The sequence below is a fragment of the Panthera onca genome, chromosome B3, assembly GCF_046562875.1.
Source record: "Panthera onca isolate mPanOnc1 chromosome B3, mPanOnc1 haplotype 2, whole genome shotgun sequence".
NCBI lineage: Eukaryota > Metazoa > Chordata > Mammalia > Carnivora > Felidae > Panthera > Panthera onca.
This window is the reverse complement of record NC_138344.1, coordinates 55471163-55496426: the sequence shown is the minus strand read 5'-3', so window position 1 is coordinate 55496426 and position 25264 is coordinate 55471163. Positions and strand designations below refer to the sequence as shown.

The window sequence follows — 25264 nt, the reverse complement described above, 5'->3', positions numbered from 1 at the left end:
ATTACGTCAGGATTATAGAAATGGACTTCCAAGGGCCTGTGAATGTTCTGGGTTTTGAGCAGAATTATCTGCTTATATGTATTTTTAGGTAGAGGGCATATATTTCTTATTGTAATTTCAATCAATCTTAACCCTCTAAAAAAATTAAAACCACTCATACAGAACAAAAGCATAGGTAGCTAAAAATGACACTCAGGATAGTTAGGAATGTATTTCTTTTTAAAAAAATTTTTAAGGTTTATTTATTTATTTTTGAGAGACAGAGTGCGAGTGGGGGAAGGGCAGAGAGAAAGGTAGACACAGAATCCGAAGCAGGCCCCAGGCTCTGAGCTGTCAGTACAGACCCTGATGCAGGGCTCAAACTCACAGAGTGCGAGATCATGACCTGAGCCAAAGTCAGAGGCTTAAACGACTGGGCCACCCAGGCACCCAAGTAGGAATGTATTTCTTAAAGATAAACAGATGACTTTTTGATAAAATGAATTATCCAATACCATCTTAAGTGAAATAGCATTTGGGTTAATATTTTAATGTCTATAACAAAAATAATTTGTATTTGTCTTTAATACATTTTTTAGAATTCTGCATTTGAAAGTTGTAGTGTCAAATATTTGAGTAAATAGCAGTATTTTGAATAAAAAGACCCAGCTACATTAAGACATTTTAGTTTAGAAAAAATAATCAAACCAGTCAGGTATGACATTGATTTCCATGAAAAGCTGAGGGTGACATGTTGGCCTAATAAGTTTGAGAGATGATCCCACCATAGATAATTTGAGAGCAAGAAGACAACTAGAGCCAGGGTAGCAAGAATTCAAAGCAAGCAAAATTTCCTCTGAGAAGAATCCTGAGCTGTCTTGTTAAAGAAATTCTTGCTTTTACCTCCTTTGTGACACCCTCATTCAAAAGTATATTCATCAGAGTGGGGCTGTCATGTTCTTTAAATTTCTATAGTTACCATGTTTCCGAACAAGTTAGATAATCAACACTTCCACTCTCTGACATAAAAAAAAGTCCTAGTCATATAAAGGACACTGTGTACAATATAAAAGAAGAAACAGAGAAACAAAGTATTTTGAAATAAAGCTGATATGTAGTTCCATAAATTGAAAATTTCTTCTGCTAGCTTAACCTTTATTATTGAGTCATAATAAATTATATTCTATCTTCATAGCTAACTACATGATTGTTTTTTCTATAGTTTAGCATCTTATTAGAAACAAGTTTAGGAGTGCCTGTGTGGCTCAGTCAGTTAGGTGTCTGACTTCGGCTCCAGTCATGATCTTATGGTTCGTGGGTTTAGGCCAAGTGTTGGGTTCTGTGCCGACAGTTCCGAGCCTGGAGCCTGCTTCACATTCTGTGTCTCCCTCTCTCTCTCTGCCCCTCCCCCACTCACACTCTGTCTCTCTCTCTCAAAAAAAGCATTAAAAAAATTACTTAAAAAAACAACAAATTTATAGAATAGCCATATATACCCAAAAGGTAGTTAACATTTTGAGCCAAAAGGTAGAAAAATAAATGTATTTATTTGCTTATTTTTAATTTCTTTACTTCATTTCTGATTTTGCGAGGACATTTATATGCGGACACACATTACAACAGGCAATTAAAAGAAAATAACATACCAATACCTGAGAAAACAAAATTGCAGTAGTCAAGGCAATAGAGAAAGAACACAAATATAAGCCTTAATATTTTACACAGGTACTAATTTTTAGTTGTTAATTTGACTTTGACATCCCTTGTAACTAAAAGAAAAGGCAAATGGAATCACTTACACGATGTACATTGTGTATAAGAGGAGAACATAACACTTACCTTGGGATGGTTTAAGTGAAGAGGAGAAGTATGAAAGTTCAAGTCATGAGATTGGCATTAATAGAAATGTTTTTAGGGAGAATTTATATATAGAATACCAAGTGATATGTTGGGCAAGTCCAAGTCTTTATTAGCAACCCTATAGTACACTTAGAACAGGGCATATAAACTGAAGACTGTTTTATACAGAATATTTGCATATAAACTGAAAATGTAATGTCAAAGCATAGTAAAGGCAATTCTGCTTGGGGGAGGTCTAAAAAATGCCACCCACATATTTATCTTTCTAATAATTTGGATTTCTCTGAAAATAAATCCTAGACTATCCAGAAGTATGGATTAACCATGTGCACATTAGAAAAGTATTCATGTGTTTCATATCTTTCAACAATTTTTTAAAATAAAAATTGAGCAGCAGGCCAATGCTGCAAGGACCTGAAATGCAGATGTTCTGGGTTTTATCTATTTTGCTATTCTTCATCACTTCTTTGGCAGTAGAGAATAAAATATATATCATTAATCTCTGTGCTTCTATAAAACTTGGTAGAACTTGCCATGTTGTCTTGCAATGTATCTCATCAAGGTCAGAGACCAAAGATCATCAGTCTTTGTATCCTAGCATCTAGCAAAGAAAGTGGAACATAATGGATTTTTAATTCATTATGCTTTCCTGAATGAGTCATTTGCACAGTTTCCAGAACATCACCACCATTCATATAGCTTGAAAAAGATCAAGATCATGCACTAACACATACCTAGAAACCTAATATATAGTAAAAACTTTCCTTTGGCGTCAATTCAAAAGCATTAACTAAAAGCACTGTATCAACTGATGTATAAATGGATTTTTTAAAAAAACAAGAAAACCATCCAGAGGAATCTTCAAAATCTAAGTATACATGTGTCATGTCAGGGACACAACAGATCAGCATTTACTCAAATGATCAATGAAACAATGGCCCTATCCCACTTTTTAAACTGGGTAAGAATTAGATATGTAACATTCAGATTTGTAAAATCAGTATCATGAGCATAAAATCATGACAAAAAATCCTTGGACTGAGGCCTATACATAAGCAGTAAAATCATATAATTTAGTTTCTCTCCATGAGCTTGGATTACAAAAAGAATGGGTGATTGCAGGTTATACTGTAAAAATATAGAGTGAAATAAACAGTGGTATGTGTCCGGACAATGCCAAATCAAGATCAAATGATTAAATTTATAAAGTTTTTTATAGTTGTTAATATTGTACAAACAAAATGGTTAACCTCTGAACTTATGTGAATAGAATATTCTTACAGCAGTCTAGAAACATACATAGAACAATAGAAGGAAGAAAACGACCTCCTTTCCCATACTCTATGAGTGACTGCATTGCCATAATACAATCTTTCTAGAACCTTGCTACTTGAAGTGTGGTTCCTGAACTAGCAACCTCTGGCATCACCTGGGATCTTGTTAGAAATGCAGAATCTGAGACCCAAACTCACACTTGCTGAGTGAAAACCTGCATTTTAGCAAGATCCTGAGATGATTCATACTCATACTAAATTTCAAGAAGCACTGCTCTGGCATAGTACCAAAATAAGATGTGGACCTTAGCAAGCTTTTAAAAAAAGCCAGTTAAAACCTTTGTTAGGAACATGTTACTGGAATAACTTTTGCAGTCTATTGGTGGGCAGTTAGTTCACCTATATTATGGGGTGTTTAATGGTTTTAAAAAAAAATGAATAAAATTTTTGAGTATAGTCTTATATGAACTACAAGTTATACATTGAGAATTTTTTATAAGACCATGAAATTTCCTGAATACATAAATATTCTGAATGACCATTACCTTGTCTTCACTTTATTATTGAATTCTAACACACCTTTACATGATGTGTTTTCAGCATTTTTCTACACAGTGACCCAATTCTGCACCTACATTTTCCCCAATAGCTGACAATTTAATAATTTCCAAGGTCAATAATCAAGTTTTTAGAGAATCTACAGGTGTTTGTAACTTGAAGGTTCTGGATATAGTATCCAAACATTAGAATTGGAGCCTTATAACTGAGTAGGACAACACCCCTAAGTAAGGATGAGGGGAAAGGTTTTCTTGTTGTTGTTTTTCTTTTGTTTTTGTTTGGCTTTGCTTTCATTGAGGTTTAAGTTTAGATTCTATGTATTTAACACTTTAGAAAATGTGCCTTGCAACTACATATGGGCTTTTATGGAGCATTCCTCTCTTGGTGTGTTCTATGTACTAGGTAGGTCTTACAACGCAATTTTTCAGCACTACGGACAGCGCCTAGACTCCTGTCTTAAAATGCGGGGGTGGGGCGGCGAGCTAGGTTGGGAGCTTGGGGGGAAGGATCCGGTTGGGTTTGCGTAGAAAAGAAAAGGTCAAGAGTAGGAGAAAACAACTCCAAATGACGCATGCAGTCCCCACTTAAACCAATACACTTTCATTCTCGTCTTTCTCTAATCGGATGAGAAGAAAGAAGAATCTAGCGTCTATTCCTTCACTGAGACTGCGGTCAACGAGCACAACAAAATGCCCGCGGTACAGATGCTGCTGCAGAAGAGAGGAAAACAAGGATCTTAACAATAAATTAATTAAATTGGCGATGAACTCCGATTGCTAACCTGCAGTGTGATATGAGTGAAAATGAGCACCTATTTTTTTTTCTTTTTAGCAAAACTGAGAATAGATAGAGCCTGTTGCTGCTGCGGTGGCCGATTCCCTTCCCCCTTCTCATTTCCCAACTCTTCTCGGTCTCACAAACACACACGATCAGATGCCTTCACATATACGCGCGCGCGCGCCAATGTTTACACTCTGCCACAACGAATAAATCAGGCACATTTTCCTGCAAATACACGCGCGCGCACACGTACTTCACGAGCGCCCACGTCCTCTATCTCTCACCGGCAGATACAGACATTTACACACGTAGGCCAGGAGAGCGCTAACCACGGTACTGTGACTCCACGCAGGTTCCCAGGACACGCCTTTTACATTGTAACCGAACCGATCAGCGAACACAGACAAACCTGCCAACACTTAAGTCTACTGGCTGGATTTCATCTCCATGGCAACAAACATGGAAGGTGAGACATCGCTGCCTTCGAAGTAACTTTCTCCCCCTACCCTCCGCATTAACTGACAGGGTTCCAGTGCAGGTTCAGATGAGAAGCATGTCCTCATTCTCTTGTATTTATGAAGCTAAGGAGTGGGAAAGGAGGCTGGGGAGGGCGGGGGTGGGGGGTGGTGAGGTGGGGGCAGGGGCGGGGGGTAGGGGGGCTCACGAATGGATCCTGCAGGTCTGGTCAGTTCAAATTCTAAAGGAGGATAGAGCCCTGATATTTCTGCTAGTGCTGGTGCTGCTGCCAAAAAGAAAAAATAAATTTAAAAAAATGTGTGTGTGCAGTTAGCTTGCTGATGCTATGCTTCTTTAGTTTAACATGTCCAAAGAGAACTGGAGACAAACAAGGCAGAATGATAATGACAGTCTACATTTCTCTAGTAAGACATTTTGAAAATTTTCAGACCAGATTTCCAGTGTTTCGAAAAGATTGAATGTCAGAGTCCTTGGGGAGCTATGTGAAGATTCTCTTAAGAGGGAAGTTCTCTTAAGGTTGAAATCTGAAAGGTTGGTGGGGGAGGGGGGGTGCAATTCTGGCAGATCCTGAGGTTTTGGATTTCTGGGAAGGCCTGAAATGTTTGCACTTGATCATGATGAAGACTTCTGGGTTTGTAATTTAAGGTTTTCCTTTGATTCCAACACATTCCATTCCTAATGATCAACTAGCTCTGTGCAGAAGCAGACTGAACAATGTTTCTTTTTCCCTGTTTACTTTGAATAGGATTTAATAACCTTGATGTAGAGTGGGGGATGTGTCTATGTGCGTATGGGAGGATTCATTATTTTTTAAGCCTGATATTTCTTATAGTTCTCATTCCATGAAATCATGAATATCCATATTATGAGCATTAAAGATTACTATATCTGATAACTAACATCAAAATACTTTTCACCAAGAACACCATATTCCAATATAATAGTTGTTATTTCAGATAAACTGTTTAGACTATCATTAATAGATAAATAAACCAAAGGAAAAAACCTGTTGATTAAAATGCTAGAGGTTCTTTTTTTAATGGGCATATACTCTTCAATATTGGTTTCTGCAGTTGCACATTGTTGCATGCATACTATATGTTTCTAAAAAGTGAAATTTTATCTTTCTAATCAGTAAGCTTATTCATAGAAGAAAAAAGTAACACAACATTTACATGTATGAAGGGCTATATATATATTAGGTATAAAAATACTATTTGCTTGACTACTCACAATGGTATGATTTGTATGACTGATCAAAGATAGACTTTGTTTACTGGTTACTAACTACAAAGCCATTGAATGAGATTTTGGCCTTTTGGTCTACTGGTATACTGTTGGCCCAATCCTATGACTCATCAGGACTTAGAAATCCCAGCTCCTGATAATTGCCATGAAGGAAATGATGTACTTTCAACTCAATTGCTCATTTCTAAAGGACCTAAATGTTGATCTTTTAACCCATATTTTATGGTGTAGGATGTTTAAAATGACTCTTACCACATAATTCTACATCTACTCTTTTTTTGAAAATTCATTTCTTTTTTCTCAACAGGGCTTATTTATCATGGTTTTGTAACCTCATGGTCTGAATGTCTCTCATTTTTCTATTTCCCAGTAAACAAGATATTAAGATGATGTTTTCCCTCTGAGGTAGGCATTAAAATGTCTGTTTTACAGAGCATACTGATTTGTTTTGCATTTCCATCTCTTCTATGGACTAGAGAAAGTAAAATGTATCTTTTATCCACATTGTTGAGTAATTTTGGATATCTTATTAATGATGAAGAAATCAGTGTTGTAACTGGAGACTTCTATTTATTTTTAACAATATTTTGTTACTAACAATACTTTTTAATCTAATTATGCTCTATATCAATAGAAAGGTACAAAGTTCATTGCACTTAGCAGTATATTCTCAAAAATTTTATACCTGCTGTTGAAAGTATAAGTTATTCATTTCACAGAGCAAGTAAAATGGAAAGTTTGGGCAAATGTTTGAAAAATTTAGGCCTATAAATACTGGTATTTCAGTTGCTACACATATGGCTTAAATTACTAAGAGCATCTATTTGCTGAACACATTGTTAGGCAATTGCTTAACTTTTTACTAATTTGCTTGTCTGTCCACAGCATACAGCAATGGCCAGGCTTTTTTTCAAGCTTTAAATATTATCCTTTTAGTTGTTTTTCTTGACTTGTATTTGGTTTTCATCTTTAGCATAAGGCAGAATTTTCAAATGAATATAAAAGTCCAAGTTCTTCCTTTTAAGATCTTAATAAAACCTCTGTTCTTTGTCACCCAATTTTTGGTTAAAAATGGAAATTTCCTAGTTCTTTGAACCCCAAGTGTATTTACTTGGCTCTACTTTTAACAGCTGAATATATAATCCTGTCCTTATTATTGGAAATAAGTAGTCTAATGATCTAAACTTATGCACTTAAATTTTTGTGGAAGTAAAGGAAATAAAACTTCCTTTTTGTCAAGTTTCTTTTAGCATTGGGCTTCATTTATTCATTACCCATCACTCCAAAACCCTCTTCAATTATTGTCCCCCCTGGACACTCAACTGAAGCTTTAAAAGCAGTGAAAAAAGTCTGAATGCCAAACCCAGGGTCCTGTTTTTCAGCACTTGTTTCCATCACCACTGAAGAATTCAACACTGTTTACCAGCACCTTCAGAAACTCTAGCTTCCTTTGTTCCAGGTGAACTTCCTACTGCAGATTCACTTAGAACTCTGATCATTCCTTACACAACTCTACTAGCAGATCCTGTTTTCTTCTTGTAAGAGAGGGATTCTTTGAGGCTCATTGCTAGGCTTCTTTCATTTTCAATCTTTTTTGGTAACTGCAAATAGAACCTTAATGGGATGACATCAAAATTGCTTTCTGGATCCATCCAGAACAAGTAGATCTGGCTTCCTCCAGGATAACTCTTCAAATGTTAGAATACACTTGTCATCTTCCTTGGTCTCCCCTTTCCTGAAAAACTCAGCAATTCTTTCCTTAAGTTTTGATCTGTAAATGCTTCTATGTATTAAATTGTGTCCTGGAGGCATTCTTCCCCACAAACTCTATTTGGCAATAATATCCTTAAGATGTTTTCCCCACCAGTGATTTTATGCAGGGCAAAATGACCTGGATTAATTTATTTAAAACTGTTTATTGAGGGGTGCCTGGGTGGCTCAGTCAGTTAAGTGTTGGACTTTTGATTTCGGCTCAGGTCATGATCTCATGGGTTCTTGAGATAGAGACCTTGTGTGGATCTGCACTGACAGTGCAGAGCCTGCTTGGGATTCTCTCTCTCTCTCTCTCTCTCTCTCTCTCTCTCTGCCCCTCCCCCACGAGTGTCCACATTCTCTCTCTCTCTGTCTCAAAATAAATAAATAAACTTAAAAAAGAAAAAAAAACCCTGCCTGTTGATTGATGTCTATTATGTGCCAGATGTAAACACAACAAATTCACTAAGACCAGAACTAAACCCTTTGTTTACTAAATTTACACTTTGCTTGTATTTTCTTTATTTTGTTTGATGAAAACATTGCCTTTACACTTGTTCAGGCTTAAAAGAGTGGAGTCATCTTTGATACCTCTCTCCATGGCCCACTTCCATTATTTGCCAAAACTATCCCTCATATCTTTATAAACATCTTTTGAACCCATTTCCTCTCCCACTCATCTACCCTGTAGTCCAAGCCCTCATTACTTCTTACCTGGAACATTTATTTCCTATGATGTCCCCCCTGAAATCTATGTTTATTTTGTCTCATCACCAAGCCAGTCAGCCCTTAGGCAAATAAATTGCAAACTCTTAGCCTGACAGTCAGGAGATTTCACATTTTGGCTCAACCTACCTTTTCAATGTTTTGTTTCCCATATTCCTCTTTGCTTGTATCAAATTGCTCTGAACAAACTGCTCCTCTGGATAAATTCAGCACTTTTCTGCCTTCATATTCATTGTCATGCTGTTTCCTTCCTTGCATATCTAAATCTTCTGTCTTTTTTCAAGACTCATCTCAAATACAATCTTTTACAAAAAAAAACTTTCCTGATCCTTAAATGGGTGAAATATCTATTTCCTCTAAATTTGTTGATTTTTGAATCTCTTTTTTCATCAATATGTTGAATACTACTAACCCTGTATGATTATTATGGGGGTTAAATAGAATAACATATGTAAAACAGTGTTTGGTATACAGTGTATGTTAAATACAAGTTTGCTCCTCCTTTCCTTTTATTCTGTTTGTAGAAGCCTATACCGTTTTTTTTCCTGTTTGTGCATGTATCCTCTCCCTTACAGGCTAGAATCACTTTGAGTACAAATCATGTGAATCTTTCCAGGAATGTTCTTATTAATCAACCTGATAAAAACAAACAGAAACACTGAACTCTGAATGAGCTGCTGAATTTTGATACTTATCTTTGAGGCCAATTTTTTTTTGAAATCAAATAAAAGTTGTTTTTATTCATTTCATTTTGACATTTAAATGTTAAATGTTTTTAATATGTTTTCTGGATATTCAACAATTAGATTCTTAGGACCCAGAACTTTATTCTTAAAAAATTATATTTTTCAATAAATTTACTTTGATTCAATTAAAATATTTATTGGATATCTATGATATGCTGGGAACTGTAACCAGTACTTGAGAAGTAGGAGTTTTTCCTTTAAAAAGTAAAGTAGCTCAATTCACAGATTGTTTGAGACTCTCAGAACAAAGCCTATGTTAGATGATTGTGATAAAAAGCATAATTTTATATCTCTAACTAGGAAGATACTGTGTTTTAATTTAATATTGACAAATGAATTGAGTGTTTTATTGCTACAACTAGTAAATGCCTTTTTGTTTGTTTGTTTGTTTGGTCAGTCAATAGGTTTTATTTATTTATTTATTTATTTATTTATTTATTTATTTTTTAGTCGATAGGTTTTAATAAGAATAACAGAGTCTAGTGGATTAATCATTAAGAGCCAACTGACTTAACTCTTCTAATGATCAGCTATGACCCTGTGTCTCTTTCTACATTATGATTTTTAAAAACATATAAAGTTAACTAATATCATAATTATACATAGTTTAGGCTGTTTCTTCATAATGGCAAAATTAACTCGGTAAAAAAAGTGTAGATTATGAAAACTGCCGAGATGTTTTCACTTCTGTACCACCGATTATTACGTTTGGTCCTCAGAAACCAGACTCTGAGAGTTTAGTGTGAGGATGTTTGTTAAGTAGTGCCCTTGGGCTCAACACCTGTGGAAGAGTGAGAAAGTAGGCAGGAATCGGCACAAGTCGAGCTGTGACGTGGAACCAGTGACAGTCTTGGTTTATTCCATGAACAACTCTAGAGCTAGAATGGTTTTTTAGAGTTGCACTCCCTTGTGTCAAGATGATCAGGTCTTTTGCTCTCACATTAATCAGACATTTAAAACGGTCTGCCTTATCAGTTGGGGTTCCTGGGTGGCCCAGTCGGTTAAGCCTCCGACTTCAGCTCAGGTCATGAGCTCACAGTTCATGGGTTTGAGCCCTGCATCAGGCTCTATGCTGACAGAGCTTGGAGCCTGCTTCTGATTCTGTACCTCCCTCTCTCTCTCTGCCCCTCCCCCACTCATGTTCTCTTTCTCTCTTTCTTTTTCTCTCTCTTAAAAATAAAATAAAAATATTTTTTAAAAATATTTAAAAAATGATCTGCCTTAGGAATTGAAGTGACCTTGGATGAGGCAGCTCTCCTTGAAAGGGGCTACAGCCAAAGACCATCTGGTGGCAACACTCCCAGCTGCTGGACATAAATCCTTCATGGAAGGGAGCCTGTCGTACACACCACAGTGTCCATCAGTAAACCAGGCTCATTGCTTCCTCTTATACACATGCTCTCTGAAATTATCAAATGATATAGCCTAGCAAGGTCATGGCTCTAGTGAAGAAAGAATTCAGACTAGTTACTTGGCTGAATCAGTCTGTTACATGACAAATATTTGGTTCAGCATCTCCATGTATAAATATACTGCTTTTCAGTTTCTCTACTTGTTAAACAAATGAACCAGAGGATGTATGTATCTCAGCAAAAGACCTTTAACTGACAAAAGCAATAAAAGTAGAAATTTCATCAGAAAAAAGTTCTAGTTAAGTCCCAAGGTCATTAGATATTCAGTCCAGTCTCATGTCTTCTACAAGATAAGGAGTACTTACAAGAGGTCAATCAGAGAAATCACTCTGAGCCACTTAAGTGATACTAAATTAAGAAAAGAACCAAAGTATAGTCTATACCAATATGTATTAGGGCAGAAAAAAATGATTTGATGGAAAGAAGTTTAACAGAGAAGTTGAACACAGTATTTTTCCTTTTATTAAAAAAGTCAAATAACAGCATACCCCAGAATGTATTAAATATTCCTGACACTTAAGATTTGAAGACAAAGATAAAGCTGTTTTGTAATCCAAACCATAATAAAAAGAATATCATTAAATATTAACTGGTTTATTCATTGGTGAATAACTTTGAAAGCTACAAGTTTTGTTCTTTTTAATTACCTTTCTTTATTCCTTACCTCCCATCCCTGTTCTGTCTCAGTGGTTTTCTGAAAATTGAATACAAAAAAAATCTGAAGGGTCGGTCATTTTAATAAATAATTCTTAAAAATTATTAGAAAAAGCAACAATAAAAGTGCAAACACTAGCAATCTATTATTCTCAGTTTTTAGATGATAAGCTATTTAATGACAGTCCTCTCAAGAAGGGTGGCTGTGTGTTAGTAAACTTTGATCTAATGAACTCATCTTAATTTTAATTAATTAATTAACTTAATTAACACATCAAGTGGGAAAATCTGTTTTGCTTCAATCCAACATACACTTTCTTTTCTAAATTTTTTTTTAACGTTTACTTATTTTTGAGACAGAGAGAGATAGAGCATGAACAGGGGAGGGGCAGAGAAAGAGGGAGACACAGAATCTGAAACAGGCTCCAGGCTCTGAGCTGTCAGCACAGAGCCCGACGTGGGGCTTGAACTCACGGACCGTGAGATCATGACCTGAGCCAAAGTCGGACGCTTAACCAACCAAGCCACCTAGGCGCCCCTAACATACACTTTCTGAACAATTTTGCTGTAGTTTTAAAATCTCAGTAGAGTACAAGCTTAGGAGTAAGCTTCTGGTTGGGAAGAGAACTGGGGAGCTCATTGTGAAGCTGAATGTTTATAGAAAACATGCTGTTTAACTTGGATTTTATGTCCATTTAGGGTGTTCTGAAAGCTAATGGGGATGGCGGGGCAATGGCTAATGATCCACAGCTACTGTTGCCTGCTACTTGCAGGATGCTCTGTTGGGTACGGCTCTTATTAAAATAATTTTAAAAACACAATTTACCTCTTTAAGAAATTAACATCTAGCATACGGAGTGGTAGTGGGGAAGAAAACACAATGCATACATCTGAAAGCTAAGGGAATGAAAAGAGAGACTTTATACCTATTTAAAAGGATCAGAATCTGTATCAGACAAAGTGGCACTGGAGACAGACCTTAGAACATGGACCTTAGAGAGCTTGACCAGCTCACACACTATGATTATTTATGGTGTTATCTACACATGCAAAAATGAAGTAAAAATTAGATGACAATTCAGTTCAAAGAAGTAGTGACTTAACCATCTCACAATGAATCCAAACTTCTAGGGTCCATTATTTGAATATTCACTTTCATATCTGATTTTATATTTAGTGCATGTAGGTACAGTTTCATTTGCCCACCGAGGCAATTCAGTAATTACTACAATAGAAATAGCATCTCCAATGCTAATTTGATGCTGATCCATATCTGATGATGTTTTCACACATCTTTTGTGAGTTAAGTCAAGAGGGTTTGAAAACTGCCAGATTTTAGAAAACAATTACCTGCTCAATACCGTATATGAATAACACTAAACTGAGTTCTATTTTGTATTTAGGCCAACAGGTGACTCCAGCAGGAATTCTGAAGAGCCATAATGATGTGACAGTGAATAATGAGTAGTACCTACTGTGGCAACTCTTCAGCTAAGATGAGCGTCAATGAAGTATCAGCTTTTTCGTTGACTCTGGAACAAAAAACTGGCTTTGCTTTTGTAGGGATTTTGTGTATCTTCTTAGGACTTCTTATTATTAGATGCTTCAAAATCCTGTTAGACCCGTACAGTAGCATGCCTTCCTCTACATGGGAAGATGAAGTTGAAGAATTTGATAAAGGGACATTTGAATATGCACTTGCGTGAGAGTTCCACCTTTATGGTTTTTTAGAGTTATGCCACTGGGACCCATGGAAGATACAACTGTAATCTCCTCAGGCATGCTGGAAGAGGCTCACTTCATCCACTAAATTCAATAAACATGTATGGTTGGCCAACTCATCTAATCTCTATGGACTTCAGTGAGGAAGCTAACCAGAGGATTTTTAATGTCCCTTTCAATTCTAGTGCCCTATGAACTCTGTGAACGTATCGGGAAACCCAGAGATCTGAGATGAATGAGGATTTAGGATGTTATGAAAATTTTTTCAGTTTAGGAGTCCCAATTCTGTGGTTTGAATTCTAATGTTGACTTAGCCAAGAAGCTTTATGACCTATAAAGCTGTCTAAGAGGAACCTTTCCATATCTACAAAAACAAGGATAAAGAAACCTATCCTGCATATCTTGCAGGAATGTTGAGAGGACCAAGTGATGTAAGATGAATGTGAAAGCAATATGAAAACCATAAAAACCTTGTTGAAACATACCTTGCAATCATTTATTATCCTCATTGGTAATACTAATAAGGATTCTCAAACCTAAAGAAGCAATGGCTTAGTGTAAATTATTCCTTGATCAACCTTCATTCTCTTCATTTGATAAATGAAAAGATAGGATATTATTATAAAATTCTTAACAGCTACAAAATTTTGACTCTTTATGGTTATCAAATTGAGGAATATAGTAGGAGATAAATAAATACGAAACTATTTGTGCCACTTGAGAACACAGAACTGCCAAACACACAGAAAAAAGAATGACTAATATTTACTAAGAGTTTGCACCAAGTTGGGTGCTTTCCATTTACTATGTGATTTGATCCCCTTATGAATCCTTTGAGTTCAACACTACTATTTCCATTTTATTGTCTCAGTGTCACAGATGAGGAACTGAAGCTGAGAGAGATTACATAACTTCCCAGGGTCATCAAGCTAGAGAGTGGTTGTGTTAGGAATTGAATATGGGCAGTCTAATGTCAGAGTCATTATTTGTAAACATCATGCTGTGCTCCCAGACACTATCCTCAAGATTTCTATATATCTTAGAACTATGGTTACTGCTCAGATCACTCCAAAACCAGTTGTGTCAGATATGATTCCCTGATACTTTCTGTCTCCTAATAGATTTAGAATACTTCTGTGTTGGCTGTTGATCTTCTGGACCAAGCCCACACCTCAAGGAGGCTCTTTGAGCCCCAGTAGGTATAGGAGTGTCGGCCTGGGACACCTTGTAGTCAGTTATTAGCTTGGTCCAAGAACAACTCATTGAGCCAAGTCAGCTGGACACACTGAAAGTTGTATATACCAGGACACTAAGCACCTCCTTTGTGAACCAGGTTTTTAAAGTACTTGCTAAGATATGTAGCTAAGTACAAGATGCACCTTTTGTCTCCCAGGGAAGACATCCAACAAGACCCTGCATTTTGGTGACTAGAACACAACAAAGTCAGATTTTTATTTCAAAAAGAAGACCCTAAAACCTAAAACACAAGAAAATTTATGAAGTATGAGCATTATTTCTGAAATTTCAACACTCACAAGCTTTTCATATCTCATCAATTCCACCATAGTATTATTTTCAATCCCACTAAACAGAAATTCTTTTAACCAAAAGTGTCTTTATCCATAGCATTTATTCATGATCTATTGTTCACCTTAGACTTTTGGGGGGGGTGGGGAAAGAGTGGTCAGTGTCTGTATTTTCAGAGCCAGAAACAATATAAAAAATATGAAGGATGGCCATAGTATGGATATATCATGGAAACTTCATGAAATGCTAAGTTTTCTAGGAGAGTCCAATGTCATAGTCATATCATCCTCTAGCTTCCCCTTTCCTAGAGCCCCATGACAGAAGACAAGAGAAAAAATAGAGGAGCATACCTCCAGACATTTTCCTCCTATTACCTTACTCCTATGTCTGAAAGGCCTAAATTGAGTTTACCTTTCAAAGTTGGCTTATGGATGTTGTAATTTCATCCATATCCCCCAAACCATCTCCCATCTGCTCCAGAACATCTGAATCCCCTTAATAGAGAATGAAGACTTTCATTTCATGGTTAAGATAAAAGGGTTAGAACAAAAATGTCTGGTTGATGTAAGACCGAAACTAAAACTAATTCACACAACACTGCAGTCGGACAGGCAGACAGCAAGGAAAAAGCAAAATTGACCACTATCAGATGCATGCACAGTCTTTGGCAGAGGAAAAGGTTAAGGAATAAATAGGTGGGCTCCTGAAAGAGGGATGGAGCTGAGGGAATGGTTGAAGGAAAAGGGGACTAGAGGTGGCAGAGGTAACTGCAAGCGAATTCAAAGCTTCCCACCAGGACCAGGGAATAGGACTTATTTTGAGTACCAGCCCCATCTTAGCTGTTCTAAATAATAGCAACACCCAGATGAATCTGAAATGAATCTGAATCTGAAAGGCGTAATTCCCATGCCTTCTGTGTGGGGAGTCAGAACCTTTTGTCGAACAGATAAATGCCTTGTACTTAAAGAGTTAGTGGTACATAGTTGTAATTCTGTCTCTATTTTTGAAACAGCCTCTGGCATTAGCCTGGCTGGTTAGCATGACATTTACCTAAGAGCATCTGAGGAGTTTTACTTAGGTATCTCCAGACCCTTTTCTACAATCCAGCATCTGTTCACCAACTTAACTTTCCTCCTACTTTAATAGGCATAGTACCTATCCCAATCTCTAACAATTCACTTTGGAATCTTGGATATGACTAAGTAAAAGTCAGCAGTCAATTGTAAATATTTCCAACATAGTAAAAGCAAGTGCTAAGTACAAACCAGTGCTGATCTAAATCCTATACACAAATTAACTCATTTGATCTTCACAGTAACTTTACAACAAGGTAGATAACATTATTATCCACAATAGCATTTTACAGATAAGAAAGTTAAGGCTCGGAAAGACTGAGTAATTCGCCAAAGCTCACGCAGCTAGGAAGTGGCACAGCTGGGATGCAAATTGAGTATACTGACTTCAGAGTCTTGCTCCTAACCACTGTGTTTTGCCACAACGGTGCTGCTCAGGCAGGTGGAAATCACTTGGGTAGTTTCTTATAAAACACAAGGTGGATTCATTCAATCAATCTGATTGAAAACCAGTGACAGGACCTGTGTGGAGGAATTGTTTGTGCTGTCTTAATAATCACCACCTCACAGATTTGAGCAAAACCTGTCTCTCAACAACACTAAAAAAACGGGTTTGATATAAATGTTTTGCCAGGTAGAGACAAAAAGGTCATTTAGCAATGCCACTGGGAACCTTACCCACGGTTTCATTCCTGCTTCAGTTTTTCCACTAGGTAGAAATATTTTCAATAAATCACCGATTCTACATTCAGTCTGCTCACTTCCCATGCAGAGAAGAATTCAGCTAATATCTACTATAAAAAAGAAAATAATCTCAAATACCATTTTCTAGTTACAAAGTATAGAAATTATCTCTGGAGGCCTAGATTTTGCTGTACATGTTAAATAATAGGAGGCCACCAGGAATCGTGAAGACAATGGGATTGAATTTATTTAGCCCCAAACAGCTGAAGCACTGATTATATTTTGGTGGATTATTACTGTTGAGCAACCCAACTTCCCTTATGAATTAAAGAAACTTAATGTGACTTTCTGTCTAAATGGATTAATGATTTACTACTGGTTACTAGTTGATGAAGTACTTAAGGTTCCTCAGGGCTAATGACTGGGCAGGGCCAATGGTATTATTCCAGGCCAATCACTGCTCAGTCACCTCTTTCAAGGAAGGTTCTAACCAATAAGAAGCCCAAGGTGTTGGAGTGAAAGTTAGATGCCCCATATATGCCTGGGTGGTGTTGAAACAGATAAAGCTTCCTGAGAAGAAGGCTTCTTCTGATGGTAAGTTAAACATTTCTGGATGGGGTAAAAATCACACTTAATATTATGTCATAAAGTAGATTCTGAGGAATGGAGTAAAGGTGAGGATGTCAAGGACTATGAAGAGACATGGGATGGTCTATAAAAACTAAAGAGATAACAGCCTCACTTATAGTTTCGCCCCCAAAAATGTTCTTTGCAAGTTGAAGTTAAGATATTTTTTTTAATTCAGAGAAATAGCCTAGTGACTTCAGGAGACAGGCACGGTTTTGTTTGCATTTGTCTGCTTTTCTAAAAAGGCAAAATTTAGGTTATCAATAAAGAACTATTAATCTCACTAAAGAATGTTCTAAGATGGCTCATATCATGGATGGTAAAAGAAGCGATTATGTAGTCTGTCTCTCAGTCAAATTAAAAGCTTCTCAATGAATTTGAGACTATTTCATTAAAGAGAATTAACAGGGCATGATTATCTTACCTAAATATAGCGTACACCTTTATTAAGGACTGAGATTTATTTCGTTACACTGAATACCCATATATTTTTAAAGATTCCATGATAGTATTTGCAAAACATAAATGTATGAGCAGATGAGAGGCTAGTAAAAGATCCATGAATTTACAAAGCTATCATCTTCACCGGATTTATTTTTAAAAATTAACAAGCATGTATTTTTTAGAAGTTAAAAAATATTTTTAAATTTTATAATCATCATGGAATATAATCATCATTATTAGATAGTATGAATTCATGTCTATAAAAAATACTTTGCAGTTTCAACATTTAGTACTGTCAATGAACTGTGTTTCAGACTGAGAATATTCTCATCATCTCTTACTGTACTCACTGGTAGAGTTATATCTTTTCTAAAATCATATTAAATCCAACTGCACTCAGTCCAAACAAATGCTACAAACATAGATAATATTTTAATGACTCCACTGAAAATTCTGTTCGCTGAAGCAGGTCCCTAGTTATTTATTATGGGATTTAATTGCTCAGGTGACTAGAGTTCCCGGACAGGTAATTTTTAATGGAATGAATTTAAGATATTATATCTTTTGTAACAGAAAACTCTGCCCTCATACCCCTATGCCTACTTAAATGTATTTATATTACTTGAAACGAGTTTAATTTTCTTTTTCAATGGCAGCTTTGAAGAACATTCAAAGGATGTATAGGAGAGAAACAATACATCAAGAAACTATTTATTGAGTCCTTCTAGAACAAAGGCCAGGAGCTCCCTAATGTAAACACATTAAAGTTTATTTTGAGGAGGAAATACATAGATTTTTTTTTTTTTTAACAACCATAAAGTAGACAGCTTAGTCCAAAAAAAAAAAAAAATCCATTTTGGAAGATGTCACTGAACAACTCTTCCAATGTATTTCTGGATTCAGCGCCCAGTAATAGCAATCGCTTTCAAGTTAATGTCATAAATGAGAGCCACGAGAGCAGCGCGGCTGTGGATAATAACACCGATCCTCCACATTATGAGGAAACCTCTTTTGGAGATGAAACCCAGAACAGATTCAGAATCAGCTTTAGGCCTGGAAATCAGGAGTGCTATGACAATTTCCTCCAAAATGGAGAAACCGCTAAAACAGATGCCAGTTTTCATGCTTATGATTCTCACACAAACACATACTACCTACAAACCTTTGGCCACAACACCGTGGATGCTGTTCCCAAGATTGAGTACTATCGCAATACTGGTAGCATCAGTGGGCCCAAGGTCAACCGACCCAGCCTGCTTGAGATTCACGAGCAACTTGCCAAGGTAAGCTTCAGGGCACAGGCAAGTATCCTCCCTCCCTTTATTCCTTCAGGTGATCTCCTGCTCTTTAATCATGCTATGAATGTCAGAGTGTCTTGTGGAGAAGTCTATTCCAAACCACCCTCCTTCCTTACACAGCTGTCCCTCGTTCCCAATAACTAGACAATACACGGAGTGTTTCACAAATATTTACTGAGCACCGAGAACTAAAGAATTAGCTCTGAAAGTGAGGCAGTGCATTATATTTTCTTTAAACTTATAGTGTACTCAGTGCACACTTTGTTAAACATTCCAAACCAGATACTAAGCTAATTTCACCTTAGTATGAATGCCTCTGCAACAGTTGTAAGAGGGGAAAAAAAAAACAAAAAAACGAAAAATCATCACTGGAGCTTACTGTAGTTAATACTGTGGTGTCAGCCTTTAGAGCACATGGGTATTTTATATTCTTTAAAGAGAAACCCAAGATTTATAAGATTCAGCATTTTATCCCTTCCTCTTCAAAACTTTGCCTGAGGCTCCTGAATGCTCTTAAGCATATAAAAGTAACTGAATTAAATTTAAGTACAGAAATGGCTAAGCTTTTCATTATTTAATGAAAATCAATAATGGGTTCCCAAATCTGCTAGAAGCAGGAGGTAGCATTTTTTTCTAATCATGTAGCAAATCATTGATAAACTTCATAGATTTCTTCTTCTATAACTTGCTCTAAAATATATTGATGCACTTTATCTTCCTGCTCTTCTGGAACACATTTTGGAATGAATATCATTCTTTATGGATGTAATTACTTGCTAAAAAGAATAATTAGCTGTCACATATCCAAATGTAGTTTACTTTTGCCCAGGTTTTGAGGTAAAAAAAAATTGATTGGAACAATTCCTTTCATATCCATTCATTCAACATTAATTTTATCAAATGGTTACCCACATTAGGGAGTCTAGGAATATTGCTCTCACGGAAGATGCTAATAAGGGTGAAGTTTTCCCTTTAGTTTCTGTTCATTCTTCTTTCCACAAGGAAACCCATCTCTAAAATATATTCTCCTTGGCTGCTTGGGGTCCCTGACTCTGCATCCTACCACCAGAGGCTGAGTGACTTCCTGAGCGGAGCCCATGCTCTGAACGCTGTACCCTTATCCTTTCTCCTCGCCAGGCTTTACTTGTCCCATGTACTATATTTGCAACAGTCTGCTGAATGGCTGGTTTCTTTACAGATAGAAGATTTAGCCTTTATCTAGGATATTCGGTGCTTTGATCAAAAGAAGTTAGCAATGTGACAATGTCAGAAAAAAATGGCGGCCCCCATTAAAATTTTGAGAAGGGGGTTGATTTGAAGCTCCAGAGATCAGACCCAGGTATCACTTTGCTTTGTGTGGGAAAGTGGAAAGAAGAGAGAAGGGGGAGAAGGAAAAGAGGGAAAAGTTGGTTGCGAGAAGAGGGCACAAGGAGTTTTCAAAAAGCACAGAAAAAGAAACTTAGGGCATTATAAAGGGATTTCAATTTATTCTGAAGAAGTAAAATGAGCCAAAGTTCTCTTTAAAAAGATCTGAAATTTCTCCCACCATACTCCACCTCATTCCACATAAGTCTTAAAGCTCATCCTTTGTAAAATTAGCATCATCAAAATTTAAATATTCTCATATTTGTCCCCCAGTTTGCAAGAAAACAAAATAAAAGTCTATTTCCATTAATAAGGAAATGGAGTAAACTCACATTGTTCTTTGGACTAATGTTCTAGAGAGAGAAACATAGCTTATTTACAATTCCTAAAGCCACAGCTTATGTAAATCTTTACATAAGGGGAGAAAAACTCTCCGGGAATGGTTGGTTGTTCAAAAGCCAATCTGAACAAACGTAGTTGAAATGCAATAGCTGCATTTGAGTTTTCATAGCTGTTTGGGATATCATATTTTTTTGAAAATGACACAAAGACTTAACTTTGATGTAAAGCTCTTTTTTCTCAGATACAAAGAAATAGCAAATTAAATAGTTTAAAAATTAGGTTCAGGCTCAATGCCCTGAATAATCATTCTGAATGAGTATAGTAATAAGTTACTCTTTTTATGAATTTGACCCTCAGTTATCAAGACACTTCATCATTAAATCCCACAGAAGTACCCACATAGCCAAATTGGGAGCAGAATTCTAATACAACCATGAATCTATATACTAGTGTCTCTAAACTTGTAGGGCCCAGTCCACCTCTCCATATGATCTACCTCTGTGCTATCCTTTGATACCAGACATGAACAATCTGAGACTTCGTCAATTCATCCCTTTCTTCTTTGTTAGTGAATTTGATTCTTTTTCCTCCTGCTTACCCTCCCTCCCATGAAAGATGAAGACCTATAGTGTAATGAGCTATGCTGTTACCTCCTTGTGGCCCTTGACATTTTTATGGTAGTTCCCCAAATCACAACTAGAAATGATCAATAGAACAAATATTACATAATAATACTCAGACACATTACCAATTTTGTATGCAAAAAATTATAAATGATAATATTTACTCAAACAATTTAAAAGTGGAAAGCAATTGACATAGTACAAGTTTGGTGATATATTTTTTTTGTACCCGAGTATAATGCTTTAAAAAGCCATAAAAGAATTGTATATTTACATTAAGTGACAACATATTTAGACAGAAACCAGTTGGATTTTTTGCAGAATCCTGGCTATAACTTCCAAGTCAGAAAAAAAATTATATGTCAAGGTTGTTGTAATAGTTGAAATAAAAAAATAGGTTTGAAAGACGTTATTTTAAGTCTCTACCTTCACTGAAACTCTAGGAATGATACATATTGACAAAATTTGTAATCCCAATGATTTGAGACCATAGTCGAAAAAATCCATTTATTTTCTCTGTAGTAAAGAGCTAAATGCCTATACAGATGGCTATGAATTATAGATTTCCAAAAAACCCTAGTTAAAAGCAGGAAAAAATGGCTCCATCCTTTACCTTCTCTGCAATATTATATAAGCTACATAACTTCAACTGATACTGTAGGATGTTTGTGAACACTAGTTTACATGCATATAAAGTCTAGCATGTTGCCTTCTACAATGGGTAGAAACTGAACAAATCATTGTTGATAATGATGATGGCAATTTTTGTATTCACTGATTTTTACTCAAAAAGTAAAATATACACTAATAAAATATTTAAGAAGTACTGAAAAGTATATACTGAAATGTTTCTTATCTAATATAGATCTTCAGTTTTTCTCTCCAAGACAATCATTACTGTCAGTTTCTTATAAATCCTCCCAGAAATTTTCTATGCCTATACAAACATACATATATAAGTATCTCTATCTCATCTAATATTCCATCTGTATTTTTTTCAAACACATATTGAAACATTTTACACATTGTCGTGCATTCTACTGTTTTCACTAAACAATGCACATTGGAGTTCTTTCCATATAAAAAATATAATGATTATTAGATATCTGGTAAAGATTAATCCAGTATTTTTAGTTTGTAAAAATAATTGTACTTTTACTGTCCAGCATAATCCTGTGGCCACCTTTTTTTTTTTTTTTTTTTTTTTGGTTACTAAACTACTTTATTAAGTGATCATGGTTTTATCTTTCATTTCTACTTTTTTTTTAAATTTAAATTCAAGTTAGTTAACATACAGTGTTGTTAGTTAACATATAGTATTGGCTTCAGGAGTAGAATTCGGTGATTCATCACTTACATGCAATACCCAGTGCTCATCCCCACAAGTGCCTTCCTTAATACCCATCATCCATTTAGCCAATCCCCCCACCCACCTCCACTCCAGCAACCCTCAATTTGTTCTCCATATTTAAAGTCTCTTATGGTTTGACTCCCTCTCTGTTTTTATCTTATTTTCTTTTTCTTTCCCTTCCCCATGTTCATTTATTTCTTAAATTCCACATGAGTGAAATTATATGACATTTGTCTTTCTCTGACTGACTTATTTCACTTAGCATAATACACTCTTGTTCCATCCACATTGTTGCAAATCTGTGGCCACCTTTATATGCACAATTCCTAACTACAGGGCTAACCAAAATGGAACCTTTTCAGTCTTTTACTAACCACCATTGTTGTTAGCATTTCAGAAAAATATAAGAATCAGGAAAATATATAGCCTTTCTATCAAAGTCAGTGTTCTGAGGGGCGCCTGGGTGGCTCAGTCGGTTAAGCATCCGACTTCAGCTCAGGTCACGATCTCGCAGTCCGTGAGTTCGAGCCCCGCGTCAGACTCTGGGCTGATGGCTCAGAGCCTGGAGCCTGCTTCCGATTCTGTGTCTCCCTCTCTCTCTGCCCCTCCCCTGTTCATGCTCTGTCTCTCTCTGTCCCAAAAATAAATAAACGTTAAAAAAAAAAAATTCAAAGTCAGTGTTCTGAAATAGACTGTCTATACAAAGAATAAAATACCACAAAAATTAAGATAGCAATATTATTTTTAAGGAAACCAACCATTTAGAGAATATTTCAAAGCAAAAACAATGGAACGACTTCACACTTGTGTCATTAGGCTGTTAGCAACAAAAAGTAATCTGTGAATAAAAAGCATTAGGAAAAGTAATTTGTGAATAGAAAGGATTACATACACTCATTCAAAAGCAAACTTTTTATGGAGAATTTTTTAAAATGTTTATTTAGAGAGAGAGAGACAGGGTGTGAGCAGGGGAGGGGCAGAGAGAGAGGGAGATACAGAGAATTCAAAGCAGCTCCAGGTTCCGAGCTGTCAGCACAGACGCGGGGGCTCAAACCCACAAACTGTGAGATCATGACCTGAGCCAAAGTCGGACGCCCAACCGACTGAGCCACCCAGGGGCCCCGAGAATTTTTTGTTATCAGACAAGGTGCTCACACTTGACAAATTCTCATTCAATTTTTATAACACACCTTCAAGGTAGGTACTATTATTATTGCTATTTTATAGATTCTAAAGTTTCTGTAAAATCCTATGCATCTTTTATAAGAGAAAACAAAAACCTAAGTCAAAAAACTTCCAAGATCAAGAAACAAAAGTCATGTGTTTAATAAATTGAACCCATGTCTGCATGACTCCAGAGTCCATGCTCTTTTTATTTATTTGGTTTTTTTTTTTTTTTTTTTTGATGTTTGTTATTTTTGAGAGAGAGAGAGAGCACAGGCAGGAGAGGGGCAGAGAGGACAGAGGATCTGAAGCAGGCTCCACACTGACAGCAGAGACCTGACATGGGGCTCAAATTCACAAACCTCAAGATCATGACCTGAGCTGAGATTGGGTGCTTAACCCACTGAGTCACCGAGGTGCCCCCAGAGTCCATGCTCTTTATTGCTTCTTTCCATCCTCAGCCTACTCTCCCATTTCACTTTGCCTCAGTTTATTTTGACAGCTACAGAAGGAAGTGAAACTCAGCCACAAAGAAGAAATTGCATCTCAGCCCTGATGGGCAGAACAAGAGATTCAATTCCTTTCTTGTTTTGGGGACTGTGCCAAAAGATCATGTTGCTTTCTCCTACAGAATTTTTTTTTTCTCTCTCTTTCTCCTACAGAATTAATTGTAGGTCTCAATCATTTTCGTTGTCATCATCAAAAGCATTTATTAGCCTTTTATATACAAGATGCTGTATAAAGTGAGTTAAAGAGATTTGATCTCTACTCTCCAGGATTTATTTTACATGTCAAATGACTTTGTTATGGGTAGAAATAAAGGACATGTAATCAGGTTAACAAACATTAAAGTACATAAACCAATGTATAAATGTTTATCTTCTTTAAATAGACAAACAAAGGTTTACAAATGCATTCTCTGGGAAATAGTATTTTCTAAAATGTTTTAAAGTTCAAATTTGGAACTTTAGCATTCAACTTGGGGCTATCCCAAATTAGAAATATCACCAAGCCCAATTTTTTTTTTCTTTTTTTCAAAAAACATTTTTTTTAATGTTTATTTATTTTTGAGACAGGGAGAGACAGAGCATGAACAGGGGAGGGTCAGAGAGAGGGAGACACAGAATATGAAGCAGGCTCCAGGCTCCGAGCTGTCAGCACAGAGGCCGATGCGGGGCTAGAACTCACGGACCGCAAGATCATGACCTGAGCCGAAGTCGGCCGCCTAACCGACTGAGCCACCCAGGCGCCCCTCACCAAGCCCAATTAAGTAGACATAAAAATTGAGGCAATAAGTGCCTTGAAGGAGGATTAGTGGTCACCCCTAAAATATTTGCTGGAGTGAAAATCTGCAACTAAAGACTCATTTTAATACTTATCAGAAGTTTTAGTTTTTAGTTCAGTGATAGGTGGTGAATAGACTAACAGTTCCCGTGTATATGTGGAAAATATTAAGAATCTTTTGATTTTCTTGTTTTTTTTTTTAAATTTTTTCTTGAGAGAGAGAACAAGAGTGTGATGGGGGAGAGGGGAAGAGGGAGAGAGAGAATCCTAAGCAGGCTCATGCTCAGCACGGAG

At 36.4% G+C, this 25264-nt stretch overlaps 2 protein-coding genes across 10 annotated transcripts in view; both read left to right on the top strand.

Moving 5' to 3' along the window:
- Positions 1 to 4693: 4693 nt before the first annotated feature.
- Positions 4694 to 13672, top strand: CTXN2 (cortexin 2). Of its 7 annotated transcripts, none has more exons than XM_060618625.2 (4): positions 4694 to 4917; positions 6484 to 6581; positions 12166 to 12252; positions 12870 to 13672. In XM_060618625.2, exon 4 carries the CDS (start codon positions 12927 to 12929, stop codon positions 13170 to 13172), a length of 246 nt encoding a protein of 81 aa, XP_060474608.1. In that variant the 5' UTR covers positions 4694 to 4917; positions 6484 to 6581; positions 12166 to 12252; positions 12870 to 12926; the 3' UTR covers positions 13173 to 13672. The 7 variants fall into 7 exon arrangements, with proteins under 7 accessions (XP_060474608.1, XP_060474610.1, XP_060474606.1 ...); XM_060618629.1 differs by lacking the exon at positions 4694 to 4917 and adding an exon at positions 4971 to 5020 and having other exon boundaries at positions 6547 to 6581; XM_060618627.2 differs by lacking the exon at positions 12166 to 12252 and having other exon boundaries at positions 6547 to 6581.
- Positions 13673 to 18406: 4734 nt separating this feature from the next.
- The window catches only part of SLC12A1 (solute carrier family 12 member 1), a 100943-nt gene continuing 94085 nt past the window's right edge, over positions 18407 to 25264 (top strand). For all 3 annotated transcript variants that reach the window (XM_060618615.2, XM_060618614.2, XM_060618613.2), the window contains exon 1: positions 18407 to 18826. In XM_060618615.2, coding sequence (XP_060474598.1) covers positions 18407 to 18826 — 420 coding nt within the window. The remainder of the gene's footprint in view (positions 18827 to 25264) is intronic.